General features: G+C 55.9%; 2 protein-coding genes across 7 annotated transcripts in view; both read right to left on the reverse strand.

Annotated features, from left to right (window-relative positions):
• The window catches only part of KHK (ketohexokinase), a 13,082-nt gene extending 5,427 nt beyond the window's left edge, over window positions 1–7,655 (reverse strand). For 2 of the 5 annotated variants that reach the window (XM_008952449.4, XM_008952448.4), the window contains exons 1-2: window positions 7,038–7,655; window positions 1,929–2,045 (exon numbers count right to left, since the gene is read on the reverse strand). In XM_008952449.4, the coding sequence (XP_008950697.1) occupies window positions 1,929–2,045; window positions 7,038–7,129 (209 nt within the window). In that variant the 5' untranslated portion in view covers window positions 7,130–7,655. The remainder of the gene's footprint in view (window positions 1–1,928; window positions 2,046–7,037) is intronic. The other 3 variants (XM_003827079.5, XM_055108136.2, XM_008952450.5) reach the window with 3 other exon arrangements.
• Window positions 7,656–7,985: 330 nt separating this feature from the next.
• EMILIN1 (elastin microfibril interfacer 1) lies at window positions 7,986–15,859 on the reverse strand. Of its 2 annotated transcripts, XM_003827078.4 has the most exons (8): window positions 15,161–15,850; window positions 14,126–14,245; window positions 13,444–13,664; window positions 10,391–12,319; window positions 9,870–9,986; window positions 9,393–9,410; window positions 9,104–9,241; window positions 7,986–8,711 (listed from the first exon to the last, which is right to left on the reverse strand). In XM_003827078.4, exons 1-8 carry the CDS (start codon window positions 15,328–15,330, stop codon window positions 8,374–8,376), a joined length of 3,051 nt encoding a protein of 1,016 aa, XP_003827126.3. In that variant the 5' UTR covers window positions 15,331–15,850; the 3' UTR covers window positions 7,986–8,373. The 2 variants fall into 2 exon arrangements, with proteins under 2 accessions (XP_003827126.3, XP_008950688.3); XM_008952440.4 differs by lacking the exon at window positions 9,104–9,241 and having other exon boundaries at window positions 15,161–15,859.
• Between the last annotated feature and the right edge of the window lie 6,761 nt (window positions 15,860–22,620).

Genomic DNA, 22,620 nt, shown 5'->3' on the forward strand with positions numbered 1-22,620 from the left:
GCAAGCAAAGGGGGCTGGGAGAGAACTGGGAATCACAGTCTTGCCACAGGCAGTGCAACAGGGCAGGAGATGCAGGAGTGCAGAGCCTGGAGCTCAGAGAGAGAAACACTAAGGGCCATCCTTTTAGGTCTTGGCTGAAGCATGCTCCGATCCTGACTCTGTTTTTCAGTCCAACTCATGCTGGAAAGGATTTGCTCCTGTTCATAAAGCTAGACAGGACCCTAGAACCTGTACACTGTTTGAACCAAGCATGTGGGGGCACCGTGGCTTGTTTCCTGCAATGCCCAAACAGGATTAATAATTAATCTCCAAGGTAATACTTTGCCCCCAGCTGTCCTCCACAAGCTCATCCATGGTGCTGTCCTCTCTCAGTCCCTCCCAGTCCTAATGCTGTGATTCCTCTCACTCTCTGCCTGCCTCCAGGAGGCCCAGCCTGGAAGTGGTGCTGCCTTGGTGAGCCAGCTCACTGCTTTGTCCTCCTGCAGCCAGGTGAACCCTCCTGGGCAATCAGCTGGCTCCCCGTGCCTGATGCCACTCAGTATGGGCCTGGTCCAGAACCCTCTCCTGGAATGCCCTCCATGCAGAGTGAGCCCAGGGGCAAGGACAAGGAGGTCAGCCCCAGCCCTTCCCACCCTCTATGGACATGCATTGTTCTGTGCTCAAGAACTGGCAATTATGCCCAGCAGTCCAGCCACCATCCTGGCTTTTCTCACCTGGCCAGAGCCCGCTTTCAGCAACACCAAAGCTGGATAATACAGATTTGCATAAAGATACCAAGTCAGGGCATCATCCCTTGACTTACAACTCCTTTAAATAGTAGCTTTCCCAAAGCATTGGAAATATGGTTTGGTTTGCCAAATAACTTTTGCACCCCAGTGCCTGGGACATGGTAGGTGCTCTCTAAATGTTTGTCGAGCACATGGGGAGAATTCTGAATAAACCACCCATTGGCCTGATTGCTATGTAAAGGAGAGTCGACCATCCTAAGCCAGAGCCACAGTCCTGCCTCTAGCTCAGAGGAAAGGAGCTATTAAAGAGGTTTAATGAGTCACCAGCCCTTGGCTCTGAGCCGTCCTGTCCCATCTCACAGGGCAGATTCTCTCCCTCTATTCTCTTCCTGCCAGTTCATCAAGGCAGGGAGTTTGGCTGTAGCTCAGGTGGTTGAACTCTGCCAGCAGCCCCCTTCAAACCAGGGTTCAAAGGGCTGCCCTTCACAGGCCAGCAACCTGGCAGCCTGCCCCGGTGCCCACAGTGTGCAAAGTGTGGGCCTCACCTCCCGATAAGTGCTTGCTGAGTCGGCAGCGCCAGGGGTCAAAGGGCTCTGAGGTCCCTGCAGCAGCCAACATGGAGGGCGTGCATGAGCCATTTAGGGCTATAGCCCTGACAGCCGGGGAACTGGGAGGTGTGGGTTCTGAGCCCAGCTTTAGCATGTGGCTTCAGGGTGTCCTTGAACAGGGTACTCTCACTGCTTCAGTGAACAACAGGGACATGAGCACCAGCCCTGCCTCTCAACTGGGACAGAAACTGTGGGCCTGGACCTGGGGGAGGAGGGGTACCACGTGTCCCTAGCTGCCTTCTGCCTCAAGCATGGCCAGGATAAGGGACTTAAGATAAGGCAAAGGCAAATCCACCGCAGAGTCTGCAGGAAGCAAGGAAGGAGAAAGGAAGAGGCTGAAGCAGGCTCCAGGAGTGTCCAGGAAACAAGCTGTGGCAAGGAAAGCTTCACAGGGGCAGCATCAGCCCCCGAACCGCAGAGAGGCCACGCCAAGGCAGGGCCGGGCGTCTGGTGCTCCGCCATGCCCCCTCCCTGCGTTTCTGCTGGACACAACCCATTTCTAATCCCCCATCCACCCAGGGTGTATACATCCTTCTTCTCCCCCAACGATGCAGGCAGGCCTTCCCCAGTGGGCTCTCCCTCCTGGACTTACTCAGCAACATGGCCAGGAGCCATTGAGCCCATGAAGGCACAGGGGGCTCCGAGCAGGGAGAGAACGGTGCAGGAGTTGGACGCGTTGCCTCCGCGCTGCCATCTCTGGGACAAACACCTGCAAAGCACAGGGAGGGTCCCTGCAGCCCCAGCAGGCTGATCCCAAGCACAGTCTCCTGTATAGGGGCCTACAGAATGTAACAGCTGGGGACTCCTCTCAGAAAGCATCTAGGCCGACGTCTCACTTTGTACCCGGGGCAGCCGAGGCCGGCCAAGGGAAGGAGCTTGGCTGAGAGCGGTGTCTACCTCCCCAGCCCAGGCTAAATTCAAGCTGACAGCAGTTCCTTTCAATATTTCCATCTGTTCCTAGGGCAACAGGAAACCACTCACTTGGGTCCATCACTATTCGAGAGACCCGCTAACTCCAGGTCATCTCCTCCTCACCTTTCACCTCAGTCAGAGCTGCTCCAGAGGCTGCACCTTTGGCCTCCTCCTTGAGAGCTGGAGCAACTCCAAGGACCTCGGGGACTGAGTGCCTCTTCCCAAAGGTATCACATTTACACCTACCCCTGTGTTAGGAGTGTCTACTTCAATAGAAACTGCAGAGCTATAAAACCAAACGAGTAAGACAGGACAGCAAACCTGGACATTGGTCGTTTAAGAAGTGGCAGCAGGGAGCACTTCTCCATCTTTACTAAAAACCAATCAAAAGGAAACTAACAAGACACACCTGAAGGGCTTCATTGTCATCAGCAGCAAAAATGATAACTTCCACATAGAGGGTCAACGCACTGATCCCCTCACAGTGTTACCGGAGCCCAAATGAGAAATCATTAATGAATGTTATTACCTTTGAGGTAAGAATGGTGGTGTTATTTCTACTGTGCCAGTTCCAATAATAATAATAATTGTGGCAGTTTACAATAAAAGGAACAGTACCAAAGAACCACCAATTAAGAGAAAAAACTGAACCAGAATTTTTAGGCCAAAGCATATTTGTACGCGAAACTTCAGTTTTGAGAAAAGGGGAGCATGATGTCATTAGAAAAAAAATGATAGTAGGACAGGCACAGTGGCTCATGCCTATAATCCCAGCACTTTGGGAGGCCAAAGCAGGAGGATCACTTGAGCCCAGAAGTTCGAGACCAGCCTGGGCAACCAAAGGGAGCTCTTGTCTCTAAAAAAAAAAAAAAAAAATTAAAAATTAGCTAGGTATGGTGGTGCATACCCATGGTCCCAGCTACTCAGGAGGCTGAAGTTGGGGGAGCGTATGAGCCCGGGAGGTTTAGGCTGGGGTGAGCCATGATACTGCACTCCAGCCTGGGTGGCAGAGTGAGATCCTGTCTCAAAAACAACAATAACAACAATGACAAAGGATAGTAATTTTTTTGTTTTTTTGAGACAGAGTCACTCTGTCACCCAGGCTGGAGTGCAATGGCATGATCACGGTTCACTGCAGCCTCAACTTCCCCAGCTCAACTGATCCCCCCACCTTAGTCTCCCAAGTAGCTGGGATTATAGGTGTGCATCACCATGCCCCGCTAATTTAAAAAATTTTTCCATAGAGATGGCATCTTCTTATGTTGCCCAGGCTGGTCCCGAACTCCTCGGCTCAAGTGATCCTCCTGCCTTGGCCTCCCAAAGTGCTGGGATTATAGGTATGAGCCACTGCACCCAGCTGGTCAAAGATTTTCAAGCTGGCCAGGTGCAGTGGCTCACGCCCATAATCTCAGCACTTTGGGAGGCCGAGGCGGGTGGATCACGAGGTCAGGAGTTCAAGACCAGCCTGGCCAAGATGTTGAAACCCTGTCTCTACTAAAAATACAAAAATGAGCCGGGTGTGGTGGCAGGTGCCTGTAATCCCTGCTACTCGGGAGGCTGAGGCAGGAGAATCTTTTGAACCCAGAGGGTGGAGGTTGCAGTGAGCCGAGATCATGCCACTGCACTCCAGCCTGGGTGACAGAGTAAGACTTTGTCTCCAAAAAAAAAAAAAAAAAGAAAGAAAAAAGAAAAAAAAGATTTTCAAGCTGAGCTTTACAGCTTTACAGAAATTTTTACGAAAAGATATGAAAAAAAAGGAGGAATCTCGAGGGATCTGACTTGATCAATAGTTAAGGACAAAGCTGATGTGGGAACCCAATTTCCTGACCCCAAAGCCATTGCTATTTACTCCGTATTTTAAAACTAAAAGTTGTTAGGCCCAAGCATTGAGGTTTCTAAGAAAGGATATAGAATTTTACTCCGGGGAAACCCTTCAAAGTCACACTGATATTTCCTGTGCAGAAATGCTCAGCTAAAGGCCGGGCGCGGTGGCTCACGCCTGTAATCCCAGCACTTTGGGAGGCTGAGGCAGGCGGATCGCCTGACGTCAGGAGTTCGAGACCATCCTGACCAACATGGAGAAACCCCATCTCTACTGAAAGTACAAAATTAGTCGGGTGTGGTGGCACATGCCTGTAATCCCAGCTACTCGGGATGCTGAGGCAGGAGAATTGCTTGAACTCTGGAGGCGGAGGTTGCAGTGAGCCAAGATCGCACCATTGCACTCCAGCCTGGGCAACAAGAGGAAAACTCCAACTCAAAAAATAAAAAAAAGGACACGTCCCAGGGGTCTGGCTGAGCTCCAGGTGGCGGCTCCCGAGAGTCCCCAACTGCCTGTCAAGCACAGAGACCCTAGGACAGGTGGGGCTGAGACACCCAGGAAGGACTGGGTCCCCACTCGGATGTGCTCCTCTGGGAGGCACAACAGTTCAGGAGCCAGGCTGCAGGGAACCAGGGCCATGGGGCTGCGGGGGAGGCATGGCCTGGAGTGCAGGAAGCATGATGGACATGGGAAGGGGCCCTTTAGAGAAGTGCCTCGCTCAGTGCCCACCTTCAGAACCTGCCCCATCAGTGTGGGTGCTAGCAGGACCTCCTTCTCCTACCTTCCCGACAGAATTAAGCTGAGAGGAAATGGGACTTCAGCTCTGACAGAAAGAAGCACTGAGTCTTTTCCCAGGCGCTCCACGGTCCTTGGAGAACCTGTGGCCCTGGAATTTGCACTGTTCCCCTGAGATGAACCCAACTCCTCACTGAGTGCCATGTCCTGTGGCTGCCTCGACCTTGCACAGTGGGTTAGGTCTACACAGTGGCATGCCCGTGCCCCTTCCCCACTGTCCCTGCACCCCTGGCAAGGGGCCCTAACCTCTGGCAAACCAAAGCAAAGGGTCAACTCCAAGAGATGGTCAGCAGCAAAGGGACAGGGTATACAGGAGATGACAGAGGGCAGGGACCCTGGACTCCACACTAGGAGATTCGAGCTGCAGCTGCCGCTGTGCCACCATTTAACTCCGTGGCCTTAAAAAACATCTCCAAATCTTCAGCTTCCTTATCTATATAAAGGATTTCACTGATCTTTACACAGTTCCCATGGGCTGCTGGGAGGAGAGTATAAAATAATATATGTGATAGTGCTTTGTGGCCCCAAAGCCTGAGGAGTGTCGGGGTCTCTCACCTCAGTTAGCCTGGCAGCCATCAGTACTGTCGTGTCTTTGTAGAGTTCAGTCTTGAACTGCCTCTTATCCAGTTCTTAGCTGGGACAACTGATATAGCCCAGGAGCAATTCTCAGTGTTCTAAGCACTCACTGACTGCACCAAGAGAAAGCTAGTGTCCCGCCCCACAGAAATGCCTTCACAGCATTACAGTGTAATGGTGGAGCCCTTATCAAGAGGAAATACAAGAACCAATAAGCCGGGTGTGGTGGCTCATGCCTGTAATCCCAGCACTTTGGGGGACTGAGATGGGCAGATCACTTGAGATTAGAAGTTTGAGACCAGCATGGCCAACATGTCTTTACAAAGAAAAGCCCTGTCTCTACAAAAGAAAAAAAAAATTAGTGGGGCATGGTGGCGTACGCCTGTAATCCCAGCTACCCAGGAGGTTGAGGCAGGAGAATCGCTTGAATCCAGGAGGCGGAGGTTGCAGTGAGCCAAGATCATGCCACTGCATTCCAGCCTGGGCAACAGAGTGAGACTCTGTCTCAAAAAGAAAAAGAACCAACAAATCGGCTGGGTGCGGTGGCTCACGCCTGTAATCCCAGCACTTTGAGAGGCCAAAGCAGGAGGACTGCTTGAGCCCAGGAGCTCAAGACCACTCTGATCAGTATAGTGAGAACCCATCCCTATACAAAATTTAAAATACAGCTGGGATGGTGGCGTGCATGTGTGGTCCCAGCTACTCAGGAGGCTGAGGTGGGAGGATCACTTGAGTCTGGAGGTCAAGGCTGCAGTGAGCATGGTTGCACCACTGCACTCCAGCCTGGACGACAGAATGAGACCCTGTCTCAAAAAAAAAAAAAAAAAAAAAAAAAAAAAAAAAAAGAACCAACAACTGACTCTTCAGTTTCTAGCAGACAACTGAGAAAGATGTTTCCCATTACTAAACGGTGTTCATTGACCTCTGTGAAAAGGACTTCTGGTAAACTTCTCTTGGAATTTAGCAACAGGAAAAAGCTTGCCAGGGCTCATGAACAGCTCTATCCATACATAACCCATGGCATCTCATGTTTGCCTCCAGTGCCAGCAAGCCCTGAGCTATAGTTGAAGCTCAAATACCATGGTCTTAAATGTTCTCCAACAGTTTAACTGTACATACTTTTTACTGTAAGCTATCTCAAATCTTTCTCAGAAATAGGTGCGAGATATGTGGATAAATAAGTTAGAAGTAAATGTTGATGAGAGGCAAGTGCATAGGCTTGGGGTTTAAAAAGAAACAGCAGAAGCAGGTAGCTGTGTGCCCCTGGATAAGCTCCTTGGTCTCTGAATCTATACTTGCTTATCAGTAAAATGGGGATCCTGATGCCTGACACCTGACACCTGATGCCTGAGTTGAAATGGAAATTGGCTAACACGATGCTATTAAATCCTGGGTCTTCTTATTAAAGGCCTCAATTCCTTCCTCTCTTCTGTCATGCTGGGAGCCCCCCCAGGATTCCCGGGTAGAGGGCGCGGGTCCGGCCTTGAAGCCGGGTTCTCAGGGCCTCACTGCGGGGTCTCTGCAGCCTCGGTCGCTGGCACAAATGCTGGACTGCAGCAGCCCCTGGGGTCCCCTAGGGGACCTGGGCGCCCCTACCTTATCTCCGAGTCCTCCTTAGGGTACTTGTCCACCAGGCTGATGACGTCCAGCACCACTAGCCCCACGCACAGGATCTGCTTCTCTTCCATGAGGCTGCTCCCAGAGCTTCCTGCCCGCCCGGCTGACGGGGTTCCTCCCGGCCTCTGCCTCTTATCCAGGAGGATGGTGTCCCCGCTCCCAGCTGCCCTGGCTCCTCCTCCGCGTGGGAGCTCCTCCTCCAGGGAGCCACCTGCAGCGGCCAGGGGTGCAGGGAACGAAAGGAGCAGGGCCCTTCCTCGCGACACCCGAAGACCCGAGCTGGTCTAGGAAAGCCAACCCAGAGGTCTTGGTCCCCGGTCTTTCCGTAGCAGGTTGCCTGGGCCTGCAGATGGCAACGCCTCCCACTTCTCAGCCTTAGTTTCCTCGCTTGTCAGATGGACTCACAGCTGATGCAAACCTTTTTAAAGCGCGGCTAAGCGATCTCGAGAATGCAAAGAGAAAATGCGCTACTTGCCCCGCCCTCTCCTGCACCTGCGTCTCCGACTCCCGACCCTGGACCCGCGAGGTACAGCTGGGCCTCGCATCTGCAGCCCTGCCTGAAGCCCGCGGTCGAGGCGGCCCCGCCCCGCCCCGCCCCGCCCCGCCCCGGTTAGTCCCAGCCGAGGCCACGCCTCCGCCGCGGAGCAGCGGTACCCGCCGGGTGGGCCGCAGCCTCACGTGGCGGGAACGCAGAGCGCCCCCTGGCGGACGCCGGCGAAACGGGCGTGACACAGGGGAGACGTCGCAGGAGCCGGGCGGGCGCCGCTTGCTGCCTGAGCCAACCCCGAGCCGCCCCGAGCTGGGCGGAGGCGGCGAGCGCAGTGCGGAACCCGGGGTCCTCTCCGGAGGCCGTCGTCTCTCCCGCCCCGTGCCCTGTGCACGCCCGGCAGCCCCCGACCCCGTACCGTAGCAGAACGGTTCGTTTAGTTTTTTTTAGAAAAACCAAGTGTCTTTATTCCTCGATCGTTTAGTACGGCGGTGGGCGGCGCCCGCGCGGGGGAGCCTGGAGCACAGGGAATCGACCTGGAGGGCCAGTGGAGGGAGCGGAGGGTGCGAGGATCGGCTCCTCCGCAGGCCGGCCCTGGAGGGGTTCTTGGGGGATCGCGCCAGGCCAAAAGTCTGCATGGGCGGCCCCGAGCCTCCCTGAGCCGGCGCGCCCCGGGCATGGGGAGAGGCCGCTCTGGGCGCGGTGCCGCTGCGGGCCCGGGTGCGGCGCTCGCCCAGGGCTGGGTGCCCCGTCTCAGGCGAGACCCCAGGAGCCCGCCGCCCCCGCTGTCTCTTCAGCCGACATAGACACGTCGGGCGGGACCCCAGTCTACGCGTGTTCAAGCTCTGGGTCCCCATAGAGCAGGGCCCCGCTGAAGATGGTGAGCGGCTCCTCCGAGTGCGCCAGCTGCCCCATGACCAGGTCGACGCAGACCGTGTCCCCGGCCTGCAGCGGCAGGATGAGGCTGAAGACGCCCAGGGTGCCCGGGCTGGGCTGGCTCTCGGCCACCGGCTTATTCTCCAGGCCCTCAGGCTCGTAGCCACCGGAGTCTACGCGGGCCACGCCCTGGTTGGAGCGGGACAGCACGGCCTCCACTTTCTCGTGCCGGTGCCCAGTCAGCACCGCGCTCAGCAAGTAACGTCCAGCCAGTGGCGCTGTGAACACGCCTGGGGACAAGGATAGCAGTCAGGGGGACCAGGGAAGCTCCGGGGAGCGCACCAGAACTCCTGGACTGAGGAGGGACCCGCTGGGTCTTTTCACCTCACTGGAATGTGAGCGGCAGGGAACTGGGGGCTTTGTTCACTATGTTCACTATCCCAGCACTTAAAACAGTGCCTGGGCAGGAGCAGGCCCCAGTAAAGATCTGCTGAATGAATGAATAAATTAATGACTACTTCTTCTCCCCACTGCCTGAGAATGAATAAATGAAGAAAGAGCCGGGGTCTCCCCAAATCAGACAATGAAGATTCACACTGTCGGAAAAGGCAAGAATGGGAAGATATCACTGCACACCTCACCCATTTCTCCAACCGTTCAACCCAGCCCCTCCCAGGACTACCTGTCTCTGGATCATAATAGCCTCCATCATTGAGCAGGACTCTGTCGAAGGGGACCGTGCCTGGTTCAGACCGGGGCAAACTCAGAGCAGCTGAAAATGCCACTCGGGGCACAGGGGCTGCTGGTGCCCCCTCCACTCCTGAGTGGGAAGGGTGGATGTTAAAGGGGATGCTCAGGGCAGAGTGCCAGCCCCCTTCCCCTGCTGGATCCCCAGCCCAGGGCTGCCCAAGGACCTCTATCCTCCAACCCCTAGTCACTTCTCCCTCCAGAATCAAATGAAAGGCACTCACCCTGTTCACCTTGAGGACCTGTGAGAAGAGGAAAGGGAGCAGTGAGAAATAAAGCAGCTCTCACTAAGTCACTCAGCAAACATCTGCTGAGGCTCTCCTGTTGTGCTGGGTGCTACATGGACTTCAAAGCAGGAATTGGGGTATCAAGAAAAACAGGAATAGGTAGGGTCCATTCTGTTCAACTGCTGGGCCATCCCAGCCTTTCACACCCCAGACAGCTATAATAGACTCAGCTTTAGTCTCCAGTACTGCAGTGGGGCCAACATTATCCATTAGCCTCCTAATACCCATTAACCAAACACAGTGACTATCACAGTTCCTCCTCACTTTCCTCTGATTTTCCCTTATCAGTCAGGTAGTACCCAATTCCCCTTGTCAAGTTCAGAGTGGAATGTCAAGCCTGGGGCTGCCAGCGGGGGTCAGGGTTGGAGGGGGCAGTGGCAACCCTGACTGCAGCAAGGGTCTCAGTGCACATACCTGGTGGCCCGATGGGGCCCTCTTGCCCGTCCTTGCCTGGTGATCCTGGAGATCCAGCAGGGCCTGGGGGTCCCTGCAGCCCAGGAGGCCCTGGGGGCCCAGCCTCTCCTGCAGGCCCTACAGTGACAAAATTGAGTTGAAGGAGGGCCATAAAAGGAGTTTCCAATGGGTAAGGAAGGTGGGTGGTGGCTTCATGAACAGGGAGAAGATGGATGGAACAGGTGGAGCTTTGCAGGCTGAGGGGGCGATGGGGTCCCTTGCTGCATATGCTGGATCCCTGGCTGGCAGAGCAACATCCTCTCTCCACCCACAGGCCTAGTGAGCAGCCAGAGGGAGGGCGGGGAGCTAGGACCTTGCATCATCTCTTGCAGGCAAACTATAACACCTGGAATACTGGCTGGGGCTGCAATTCATGCTGGGAAAAGCAAGGAGAAAGCAGATGAGTTGGAAGCTGGGCTGGGGGAGGGGGAAGAAAAATAAGGGGCTTGAAAGGGGTCCCCTCATGCCTTTTGTCCCCTCACCAGTGAGGTCCTTCAGGCTGAGCTGGTGCAGACGGTCCTCCAGGAGCTGCAGGGAGCTGTTAAGGGCACCCAGCCGCCTGCCCAGGCCCGCCTGTCCCCCGACCAGCTTCTCCAGCAGGGCTGCCTGCGTCTGGCTGGTGGTGTTGGTTTCCCGGAACCCAGCCCAGAGCCCAGCCACGTGTCTGGAAAGGCCCTCGCGCAGGCCCTGCAGTCCCCCAGCCACAGTGTCCAACCGTTCACAGACACCCTCAAGACGGCCCAATCGCCCCTCTAAGCTGGGGCACTGGCCGGCCTGTGCTTGTCCCTCCTCTAGGCCTCGGAAGCGCTCTTCACTCTCTGTAGCATGCTCTGTGGCCTCCTGCTGCAGCCTGTTAATCTCAGAAATGATACGGTCCTTGGTTGCCCCCAGGTCAGCCAGATCAGCGCCCTGGCCCTCCACAGTGGTCTGGAGCTCATTCAGTGAGTCATTGAGGGAGCTGAAGGTGAGAATAACCTCAGAGAGCTCTCCTTGCAGGGCCTGCAGGGCTGAGCCTGAGCTGCCCCCAAACACGCTGAAGCCGTCCAGGGGCCCACGGCTTGGGCCCCCAACACCTGGACCAGCCCCAGGACCCCGAGGAGGCAACAGGGGGCAGGAGCAGCGCTCCACACCATCCCGAAGGCGGCCTAGTTCCTCTTGGACTCCGCCACAGGCCCCACAGCCCTCATCCCCATGGGCCTGCAGCAGCCCCTCCAGTTGGCCTAGCCGGGCCGCAGTGAGATTCAGCCGTAGTGTGAACTCTGCAGCTGTCTCATCCTGGGCATCCACACGATCCTGGAGCCGGCTCACAACCTCTTGTAATCCCTCCAGCGTGGCCTGCCGGGCCTCCCCCGCTGCTTCCACCGTGTGCAGGCCGGAGCCCACCAGCCGCAGCTTCCCCTCACTGTCCAGCACCCTGCGTTCCAAGGCACTGAGGATCTCACTGACTTGAGAGTCCTGCTCCCCAGGGGCCCCAGAGCAGAGCTGCCCGCATGCCTGCATGGCCCCTGCCACCTGCTCCTCCAACAGATCCAACCGCCCCCCCAGCTCCCCGCTCACATTGGCCAGCAGCCCCCCCAACTGCTCTAGTCGGCCCCGGGCAGCAGGCAGCCAGTGGCTCAGCCCCCCAGGAGCCCCAGGCCAGCTCTCCTCCTGCTCCTCCGAGGGGCCCAGGGTGGAGTTGAAGCGGTCCTCCAGGCGAGACAGGCGGGAGGCCAAGCTGGTGTAGCCTGGGGGGTGGCCTCCCTGCCCCGCGGCTCCTCCCAGCTCTGTGCCTCGCCGCCCACTCAGCACTGTCACTGAGCCGGCCACGACATCCAGCCTGCGCTCCAGCTCTGCCAGTCGCCGGCCCAGCTCTGGAGAGCAGCATTCCTGAGGGGGCCTGCGGCCCACCGCCAGCCCTGCGAGGTGCCGTTGCCGCTCCTCCACCGAGGCCAGCAGCTTCTCCATCGCTCGCAGCCGCTCCCTGTCCTCCTGCTGCTGCCGGCGGAAGCCATCTAGCCCGGCCAGGCACACGGAGCAGGACTCCTGCAACCGCTGCTCCAGCTGCCGCAGCAGCTCCTCACTGGGGCCCGGAGGGGCTGAGGCTGGGGCTGGGGCCCTGCTGCCCCCACTGCTGCTGCCGCCGCCATGATGGTTGTTGAGGTGACCCAGCTCCTGGTCGTGGGTGGAGACGCGGGTGTCCAGGAGCTGCAGCTGGTGCTGGATCTCATTGAGGGTTTCATGCACCCCAGGGCGGGCAGCCGCGTCAGCTGGCTGCTGCCTCCCGTTGAAGGCCGTCTCCACAGCCCTCTGCACATCCTCTGCCAGGCGCCCGCTCAGTCCTTGCAGGACGCCCCGCAGGCCTTGCAGCTCCTTGGTCAGGCTCTGCACCTGTTCCTCCAGCTGCTGCACCTTCTCTGACTCCCCAGGACCTGAGGAGAGGGGAAGGCAGAAGGCAGAGGGGCTGGACCCCAGAGCTCAAGGCCCCTGCTCACCCCAGCTCCAGCAAGGGTCAGATGCCCAGGCTGGTTCTGCCTCTCCTTTGGGTGATTTTGGCAAGAGAAAAAAGAAGAAACTCCATTCACTGAATGCCTCTAGGCCAAATATGAACCATGGCTCTGTTCTTCAATAACTCCCCTGGGGAGATACCATGAACTCTTCCCATCATATGGTCTGGGAAACTCGACCAGAGACATTAGGTGCCTGGCCATGGATCACAGGTTTAATAAATGACAGTGCTAAGTTTCAAACCCAGACCATCTATCCAGCCCCCAGGTCCATGTCCTTTCCACCTGCCCAGAGTGCCTCTTAACTTCTTGGAAACTCTTTCCTCTTCTGTGAAAGGATAATGACACTCTTCTGTCATGGGGCCATCAAGAGGGGCGAAATGGGAGTGTAGGGAGGCACTCTGGATGCCACAACAGTAGCTACCACTGGGTGACACTTCCCTGCAACACCACGGAGACAAAGAAGAGGCTCTGTGGATGGTGAGAGTTGGCCAGGAGTTCCTGTTTGCATAATTATAGTACGGCTATCTCGGGGCAGGGAAACAGCACATCCGGTGTGCAGCACGCAGGAGAGAAGGCAAGCCACGGGAACTGCTGCATGCTGGGACCTGCGGTCTCCAGAGGCCACGGAGGGGTCTGGGATCTGTAGTCAGGTGCAATGCATGCTAGGATTTGTAGTCTCAACTGTCTGTCCCCACGGACCAAGCTTCTCAAAGGAATGCCCCTTTCTCCTGCAGCTGTTTGAAGGATCTTGGCCACATGTGGGCATGTGCAAGCACCTTCTCTTTTTTGGCCTTCTTTTTCTCAGTCTCTCCATCTTTTGCGTGCTCTCTCCCTCTCTCTCACACAGACACACAAATACACACACACACACACACACACACACACACACGGGCAGGGAATCTCTGCGATCTCACTAACGCTTCTGCCCCTCTCTTCTCTCTGGCATAGAGCCAGAGAAGACTCCCCCAGCAGCCTGGCCCCACATTTCCCATTGCATTGGATCACCATTTGGAACTTGCCACCCTCGCAGCAGCTCCCACACTCACCTTCTCCCCCTAGTCCACTGAGGGGGCTGCCTGCACTGGAGCCAGAGAGGTTGGGGCGGGCAGGCCGGGGCAGGGGCCGTGGTGTGGAAGACGCAGGCCCCAGCGCTGGAGCAGGACTCTCAGCACAGTCATCGCCCCCATAACCCTGACAGCACCTCCACTCCATGTCGGTCACTGTCTTGTAGGCCACACGGTAGCGAGGGCGGAGGAAGCGGCGGTACCTGGCAGAGGCAGAAGGAGGCCTCTTTATTCCTCCCTGTACTGTCAGTGACCCTGGTCCCTGTCCTCGGGGGTGGGCAGCTGCTGGTGGGCATGGCCTGTCCCTCAGGCTGGGTCCCTCTTACTGTCCAACATGTGGCCTTGCTTAGCTGACAGCTGTCAGCTTTTTGGCCAAGGGTTAAATCCCTGCTCTTCCTTCCCTTGCCCTGTGCTGGAACCTTGAACTCCTCTGCTTGAGCCTGAGCCATCCCAGAGAAGGCATCTGGGGCTGGCACGTGAGGCAGGTTTGCCCTCAGTCTCCCACCAGCCAAACTGTGGTCTCAGTATCTCCTCAAAATGGCTGTGACCCTAGCCCCTGTCCTGCCCTCGCTCCCTGCTTCATACAGACTCCCTGAGTCAGCCACCCACCATCTGCCCTCACCCAGTTCCCACCAAGGGCCCGTTCCCCAGCCCTGGGACTCACATGATGCTTTGGGGACACTGGGGCTGGCCCCAGGCACAAGGCTGGTACTTGACATATGTCTCCACTCCATCCTCAAGGACACAGCTCACTGTCCGGGTCACCACATAGGCACACCAGTTCCTGTAGGTACAACCCCCTCTGGGTCCAAGGACCAAAGATCCACGCCCTGGAGGAGGGCCCAGGGGCTACCAGAGGGGCTGAAGAAGGCTCCAAAGATGCAGAGCCCTTGGGGATCAGTGAGAGCAAGGGCTTTGGCATGGCCACCCTCCCTATCCCCCACGCTTTCCTGGGTAGCAGAAGCAGATAAAGACTTTTCAAGATGGGGAGAGGCGCAGAATGGAAAACCACAGAGCAGTCAATCCTCATGGCGGTGGGGTCCCGGGGAGCCTCTGAATGTACACAATCATGTGTGTCCCTTTCTGGGCCTGTCTCAGTCCCCAGTTTGGCATGCTGTGTGTGCATAGCCAGCCCGGGCCCTGTGGGTGAGCTGAACACTGGCTTCCACCCCACCCCTCCAGGAGAAGACGGGCAGGCCAGCTTGGGGTTAAGTAGAGAATAAGCCATTGATGAGCCTGCCCCTCTTGGGGATTGCAGTTCTATACTCCTGGCCCCATTCACGCCGGCCTCTGATCTGTGTCTGGCTGGAGGGCTGGAGGGAACAGAGCTGGAGTGGTGTCAGAATTATGGATTACTGGATGGGGCCAAGGGAGCCCTAGAAGGGGACAAAAGTTCTCCCTGAGGCTCTGGGGCTAGGATACAGAGGGCAGCTGGGAGGAAGGCCTGGCCCGGTCCCCTCAGGGTAGCTTCCCTGGGGCATGTGGGAGCGGACCCCCTAGGTGACCCAGGGAACATATGTGTTCAGGGGGTCCTGGAAAAGGCCCCGTGGGAAGGTGGGCATGTGAGGAGCCACCTGATGGATGGGCTTCTCACTCCCCCTCTGCCCTGCATTAGCGGACACAGCAGAGAGCCAGGCGGAGGTGGCATTCTGACCCCTTCCTCACCACCCAAGCCTCGGGCTGGGATCCAGACTCTTACCTGTGGCGGCTGGCTGGCCGGGGGGCAACCTGGGCCTGGGGGCCCCCGGGGCTGAGGGCCCCACTGGACCCTGTGTAGAGGCTGAAACCTCGAGGAGGGTAGCTGGCGGCCCCTGCAGCTGCCGTCAGCAGGCAGCAGAGGTAGCAGCTCCAGAGGGTGCGGGGGGCCATGGCGGGGCGCTCCACAGTGGCCCTCAGAGACTCATCCCGCCCAGCCACTGGCGCCTCTGCCGGCCCCGGGGATGCTGCTGCTCCACAGGACAGCCCGAGCCTGGCCCGTCCGTCCCAGTTTCCTGCTGATAGCCCCCGGCCACACGTCTTCTCCTTGGCTGCCTGGCCTGACCCCTCTCCCCTCCTCTTTCCTCCTCAGCTCCTGTCCGTCCCCTCTCGGTTCCTTCCGCTCTCCTCTTCACTTCTGAGGGGGTTTGTTCTCTGTGCCCCCTCTGGCCTCCCGCGCCTGGTCCCTGCCCCTCTCAGGAGCTGCGTCTCAGAAGTTGCCTCCTGGGCGTCTGCCCCCTCGTCCCAGCTGGCCCTCTTCTGGTCTCCCTGTCCTCTTTCCCTGATGACCGGATCCTGGGGGTGACAGGGCTTTGCCCCTGTGGCTGTTCGGAGGCGCGAGAGTGGCTGTGGGGCGGGCCCTGGCCTCCTCCTCCCTGCTGGCTCCCCTCCCTTCCCCCCTGTCTGGCTGGCGGTCCGGCCTCCCCCTTCCTCCCCCCACCTCTCCAACCATCGTGCGCCACATCTGCTTCTTGTTAACTCCGGGAAAGAGGGAAAAAAAAGGAAAAACAGAAATGTGGAGTTGCCGCCGGGCTTGAGGCCAGCCTCTCAGATGGGCCACATGGAGCCAGGGCCGAAGCTGGGAAGGAGGCCCAGGGCTGGTCACTCCGACTGGAAACAGGAGCCAGAGCCGCAGCTCCCCTGGGGCTGGAGCAGACCTCCCCTGGGGGAGAGGGCCCCAGAGAGGGAGCCCAGAGGGGAGGGTGGGAGGCAAGGACTGACTGGACAAGGGAGAATGAACTTGGAGGGCTCAGCAGGACTTCACTCACCATCTAGTCTAGCAGTCTCCTTTTAGAGATGTGAAAATTGAGGTCAGAGTGGGAGAGTGACTTGTCCAAGGTAACACAGCAAGTCAATGGTGAGACTGAGAACACACACTAAATACCAGGTCAGTGACTTGGGAGAAAGGAGGAGAGGAGAATGTGCTGCTGGGCCAGGGAGGAAAAGGTCAAGGACTCCACTGAGGCAGATGGGAAATCCACAGATGACAGAAGAGGAAGAAAGGGCCAGGTGTGGTGGCTCACGCCTGTAATCCCAGCTCTTTGGGAGGCTGAGGTGGGCAGATCACAAGGTCAGGAGTTCGAGACCAGCCTGACCAACATGGTGAAACCCCATCTCTACTAAAAATACAAAAATTAGGCATGTTGGCACACGCCTGTAATCCCAGCTACTCAGGAGGCTGAGGCAGGATAATCGCTTGAACCCGGGAGGAGGAGGTTGCAGTGAGCCAAGATCACACCACCGCACTCCAGCCTGGGCGGCAGAGCGAGACTCTGTCTCAAAAAAAAAAAAAAAAAAAAAAAAAAGAACAAGAGGAGGAAGAAAAGCACCTGGCAATGGGGAGCAGGCTTCTGTCAAGCGGTAGAGGGCACGTGGGCAGGAAGAGAAAGAACCTTTCTTAAAGGGATAAATGAAAATGGGTCCTGGGCTTGTTTTGGTGATGGTCAGGCCATAACTGGATGAGGGTGGCGGTGAGGTAAATTGGGACCTATCTTTAGAGCACCAAAGGAAGTCAGTCCCTGGCCTGGAGGCAAGTCTGATAGCTCTCAGTGACAGGCAAAGAGCCGTCAGCCTGACCTGAAAGTTCCACCTGTGCCATCTTGATCTAAAAGCTTGGTCCCCGTCACCATCTGACCCGCAGCTCTTGACCGGGGTCTCCAGGTGGTGGGATGCTTGGGAGAAAGAAACAGAAGCACTAGACAGAAAGGAGACAGGAGAATGCTGTGTGCCAGGCACTGCGGAGGTGCCCAGGTAGCAAAGGCATAGGTAAGACCCAGACGCTGTCCACTAAGGAGCAACTGAGGTTGTTGGAGAATGGGACACAAGCCCCCAAACAGAGAACCATCACAAGCCAGGACAGAAAAAGTGCCAAGGGGCAGGACAGAGGGATGATGTGTGTTCCAGCTAGGAGGAGGGAAAAGACACCTGGCTGCTGGAGACAGTCAGAGGAGAGGCTGGAAAAGACAAAAGCTGAACAGCATTGGGGTGGGGGTGGGGGTAGGGGGCAGGAGTCAAGAACAGAGACAAGGCAAGGAGAGAGATTTCAGGCTCAGGAAGAGCGGTCTGCCTCAGTCTCCTCAGCTGTAACACAGGAATAGCAGGACTCTCCATCCCACTTTGTGAGGATTAAGTAAGTCAATGCATGTAAAGCATTCTAGAACAGTGTCTGGCAAATGGTAAATGCTCAATCAATGTTAGCTCTTTTTTGTGTGTCAGGAAAAAATGGGACCGAAATTCAGAGAGGTAGATTGTGGACAAATTAGGGAGAGGCTCAAATGACTGGTTATGAGGTTGTATTGCAAGTTTTTGAGTAGAAGCATATACACATACACGAAAGAAGGTATTGTGGGTGAGAGCGCTGAATACGGTGTCAGAACACAGGCAATGTAGCCCCAGCTCCTCCTATCACTATGACCCAGCAAATCCCATGACACCACTGGGAGTCTATGTGTCATCTAAAGTCCCTTCCAAATTCTACATTGCAAAGTGATGCAGACGTGGGCTCTGGTGGTGACAGTGACCATGGATAGGCAGGGAACTTTGTGACTGCCTGAGTAATGAGGCTTGGTGACTGCCTGAGTAATGAGGGACCAGATGAAAGGAGACACGAGGGAAGATTCCAGCATTTGAGCCAGGATGGGGAAGTCGGGAAGAGAGCAGGTTTGGAGGAAAGAAAAGTGATCGTAGTTTGAAGATACTGAATTTAAGATGAGAGTAACACATCCTAGTGGAAACCAGTGTCCAGGATGGTTAGCAATGGTGGGCCACTGATTCTTCCAACATGTGCAGGGCAATAGGTGGAAGCCATGAGAATGAATGCCATCAAATCATCAATGTAACTCTGAACCATCTTGCCTCTGATGTCCTATGACCCAGAATGTGACCTTGATGGCTAAGAGAAATGTTTGTGAAAAGACAGGGTCAGGCTGGGTGTGGTGCCTCACGCCTGTAATCCTAGCACTTTGGGTGGCTGAGGTGGGAAGAGCACTTGAGATCAGGAGTTTGAGACCAGCCCGGCCAAATGGTGAAACCCCATCTCTACTAAAAATACAAAAATTAGGCCAGGCACGATGGCTCATGCCTGTAATCCCAGCACTTTGGGAGGCTGCGGTGGGTGGATCCCATAAGGTCAAGAGTTCCTGGCCAACATGGTGAAAGCCTGTCTCTACTAAAAATACAAGAATTAGCCAGTGTGGTGGTGTGTGCCTGTAATCCCAGCTACTCAGGAGGCTGAGGCACGAAAATCACTTGAGCCCAGGAGGCGGAGGCTGCAGTGAGCCAAGATCGCGCCACTGCACTCCAGCCTGTGCAACAGAGTGAGACTGATTCAGAAAAAAAAAGGGGGGGGGGAGGTGGTTGGTGAAAGTAAATGCTGGAACAAACAGAAATGGAAATTTGTAGTTGCCCCTTAGAGCCCTGGGGATCAGCACACAGGGAGATTTGAAGGAAATGTTCACAGGAGATCCCGATTTCAAAGAAGTTTTCGGTGGAAGGTTGCAGCTTTGTCCCTGGTCTCTAGGCTGTGGCTCTGGCCCTGGCAGGAAGCCAACCCACTTCCCCTCCAGATTGCCCCAGCTGCTGCTATGGGTTTTCTCTCTCTGCTCTTCTCCCTCTCTTCACCCTTAGGAAGCCTCTGGCAACCTGAAAAGTCACCCCAGCCATCTTGTCACTGCCCAATTGTTACCCATTCCCTCTCCTACCCTCTGAAATTCAAAAATCTATTGTATAATTTAAGTGTATCAAGTGAAAAATGTTGGCTTTGAAATATAGTTGCAGTAGGTTGCATTTCATTTGCCTTTATGTAATTAGGAGACGAGACCTAGGAGCTGTCATGAATGTTTGTGAAATCACAAACATATCAGTGGCTCTGAGTTCACCAGGGAGGATGCTTCCCCTTGCTGGCTTGAGTGGGCAAGCAGGGTGCAATGGAGCCTAAAGTTAGAGTGCAGTGGTAGTGGTGATGGTGGCAGTGACATGCTGGTGGTGGTATTGGCAGGCAGCCATAAATTTCCAAAGCAATTGGTAAGAGTTCCTGACCCCCCAAAAAGCTAAGTTGCTGGTGGCACTAGGACATGATCTATTTTACAACCTCTCCAAGGTGGGTAATTTCCAAGGATCTAGTGCCAATTGGCCCTACATGGCAATTAACTCATTCATTCAGCTTCACTGACTAAGCAAGAGTTCATGACCAGGGTCAGGACAGCCGTGGGCACCAGCAATAAGGAGCATTTTATGTCTAGCCTCTCTGTCAGAGGACTGAATATTGGGAGGGAAAAGGGGGGAATAATATGATTTGGGGCCTGGCGCAGTGGCTCACGCCTGTAATCCTGGCACTTTGGGAGGCCGAGGCAGGCGGATCACTTGAGGTCAGGAGTTGGAGACCAGCCTGGCCAGCATGGTGAAATCCTGTTTCTACTAAAAATACAAAAATTACCCGGGTGTGGTGGCACACTCCTGTAATCCCAGCTACCCAGGAGGCTGAGGCAGGAGAATCGCTTGAACCTGAGAGGCAGAGGTTGCAATGAGCTGAGATCGCATCACTGCACTCCAGACTGGGTGATAGAGTGAGACTCATCTCAAAAAAAAAAAAAAAAAAAAAAGTGATTTGGGCCTTGGGTCATGCCAATCCACATGGGACTTCAAGTTTGTGGGGAGTCTTGAGCAAAAGCCCACTTTTCTCCAAAGAGATGCACTTTACTTTTCCTTTCAGCTCTTCCTCCAGGTTTAATACTTTAGTAGCCGACCTCCCTGAACCCAGTTCCCCTTCTCCCAGGTCTTGTTGCTTTCTCACTCCTGAGCCTAATCCTGGCCTCATGTCCTTTCCTTGAAAATGTCACACTAATCACAGAGATTGAGCTCCACAAGTGCCCCCCAGTCATTTCCCTCCACATCCTCCCAAATCCCCCCAGGACGAGGCTGTGCCTGTCTCACTTCCCACATAGTTTTTTTATCCAAGCTTGGTTCGAGATTTGTCAGTTCTTAGTTAAGTCTAGTTCAGTCTCATAGACTGTTTTTTGTTTCAGTTCTTCCAGGCACTGGGCCAAATGACCCATCCAAAGCTGATAAAGACTCACTGACCTAGGCACAGGAAGTTCTGCGAGGTGAATGAATTTCTGGGTGGTCCTAAAATAAATCCTTTCCTTCTTGTGCCTAACCCTAGGACAACCTACCGAGTCCACAGTTTGACCTGGAACATGGAGTGGAGGTAGGAGGAAGAGGTGACACTGCTCTTTCACCAGTTTCTAGAAACGGTGAAATTTTACCCTCTGGGCCTCAGTTTCCTTCCATTTTTTTTTTTTTTTTTTCCTGAGACAGGGTCTCTCTCTGTTGCCCAGGCTGGAGTGCAATGTACAATCTTGGCTCACTGCAACCTCCGCCTCCTGGGTTCATGCAAGTCTCCTGCCTCAGCCTCCTGAGTAGCTGGGATTACAGGCATGCACCACCAGCTAAGTTTTGTATTTTTAGTAGAGACGGGGTTTCACTATATTGGCCAGGCTGGTCTCGAACTCCTGACCTCAGGTGATCCTCCCGCCTTGGCTTCCCAAAATGTCAGGATTACAGGTATGAGCCACCATGCCTGGCCAGTTTCTTTCTTCATAAGATGATTTTGAAGGCCCCTTTCGGCTCTGCTAGTCTAGGATACTATGCACCTGGGTCAATTGGTTTTAAGCACTTCCAAGGCTTGCTTTCCTGTCATTTTCAGTCTAGAAAGTTTAACTTCCAGGGCTGGCCTAAAGGTAGAGCTTATTTTTAAAAGGGAGGGCTAGTTCTGATTCAACAGTAGACCTAAGTGTTTGGTTGGACTTGGATCTGCTTCAAATTTCCAGGAGACATGAAGCATAATGATGTGTAATCCTTAAGACCTAGGCCCTTACTCTCCCAGAGAGGAGCTGGAAACAGACCGCTTACTGAGGGATGCATAAGGGAGTACCTGTCTGGGGTTTCACCAGTGTTATGTGGAGGGGACTCGGCTTTCTAAATATCAAGCTTCTGGGAAATATTGAGTGGGGGCTGGTGGTGAGGTGGGGGGAGGCCACGGGAACTACAGACTACTAAAGGCAGGGATTATGTTTAGGAGCCACGGGGCTGAAGCCCTGGGTGACAAACTGTTGATGGTCCCAGGCCAGGGAAGGCCACTTTGGGATAGTGCATCCCCAGCTCAGTGCACACAGGCGGGAAACTGGTCCCCTGTCCCAAGCCCATAGCATCTCCTGTAGAGTTTTCTTTGGCTCCGACAAGCAGAGGCCTCCCCTGAGCCCTGGCCCCCCTCTACCGCAAAGCAACTGGCTTCCATTACCCCTGACAGCTCCAGAGCAACAGCCCAGCCCCCGGCCCCGGCCTGGCTCAGTGCCGTTCCCTTTTATGGTGAAGCTGAGAGAAAGCATGGAGTGAGGGGGGAGAAAGCTCTGGCTGGGCAGAGGCTTGGAGAGTTCCAGGGTGCCTCTCCCCTCGCCAGAGACCCTCGGGTACCCGCAGCCACCGCTCTTCGTTCTCTTCGGCGACCTAATCTGTCCTGAACCCAGGACCCCTCTTGCTTGTCCCAGTCCTTCCTCCTCTTCTCCATTCCTCCCCTTCTCCCTCCCCCACATCCGGGGGGTGATTTCCCACTTGGCCGAAGTCCTACGGTTTGGGTTTTGATTCCGGGAGGGTCCGCCCTATTTCCGACGCCCACCTCCGGGGGGTAGGGTGGAGGGAGGGCGCCCGGCTAAGACAGAACCTGGTCAGATCACAAAAGGCAGGATGGTTCTACTTGGTTGCATGTGGGTCACAAAGGATGGCGCCGGAGAAAGGAGCACCCGGCAGCACCAGCCCTGTCCCCATTCTACAACGCCTCCCACCCCTGTCCCCGCCGTCCGGGCCAGGGAGAGGGCACTGAGGGCAGGACCCAAAGGAAGCACCTGGTTGGGCCGGGCCGGGAAGCGAAGGGTGGGCAGCAGTACTGAGGGCCGGGGCCGGAAGGGGGTTGGAGTATCCCGCCGGCCCCGCCGCTGCACCCTCGCCCCAGCCCACTCCTCGGCCCCGGGGAGGCGGCCACCACGGCTTCGCTAGCCGCGTCCCGAGCCACGCCAGCTGCAGCCAGCTGTGCGGTGCCGGGCCCAGGCGCGCGTCCGCAGCCCCGCCCCACCCCCTACGGCTGGACCTCCCACCGCAGCCGCGCCCGAGGCCCCGCCCCAGCCGCGGCCG

The sequence above is a fragment of the Pan paniscus genome, chromosome 12 (assembly GCF_029289425.2).
Source record: "Pan paniscus chromosome 12, NHGRI_mPanPan1-v2.0_pri, whole genome shotgun sequence".
Taxonomy (NCBI): Eukaryota; Metazoa; Chordata; class Mammalia; order Primates; family Hominidae; genus Pan; species Pan paniscus.

Bases quoted from the DNA above. Each gene is read 5' to 3' on its own strand.
- EMILIN1 (XM_003827078.4), bottom strand. From the start codon at position 15,330: ATGGCCCCCCGCACCCTCTGGAGCTGCTACCTCTGCTGCCTGCTGACG. The intron at 13,665-14,125 runs GTGAGTCCCAGG...TGCCTCTGCCAG, and splicing joins CAGTGTCCCCAAAGCATCAT to GTACCGCCGCTTCCTCCGCC. The intron at 8,712-9,103 runs GTAGTCCTGGGA...CCTTGTCCCCAG, and splicing joins CTATTATGATCCAGAGACAG to GCGTGTTCACAGCGCCACTG.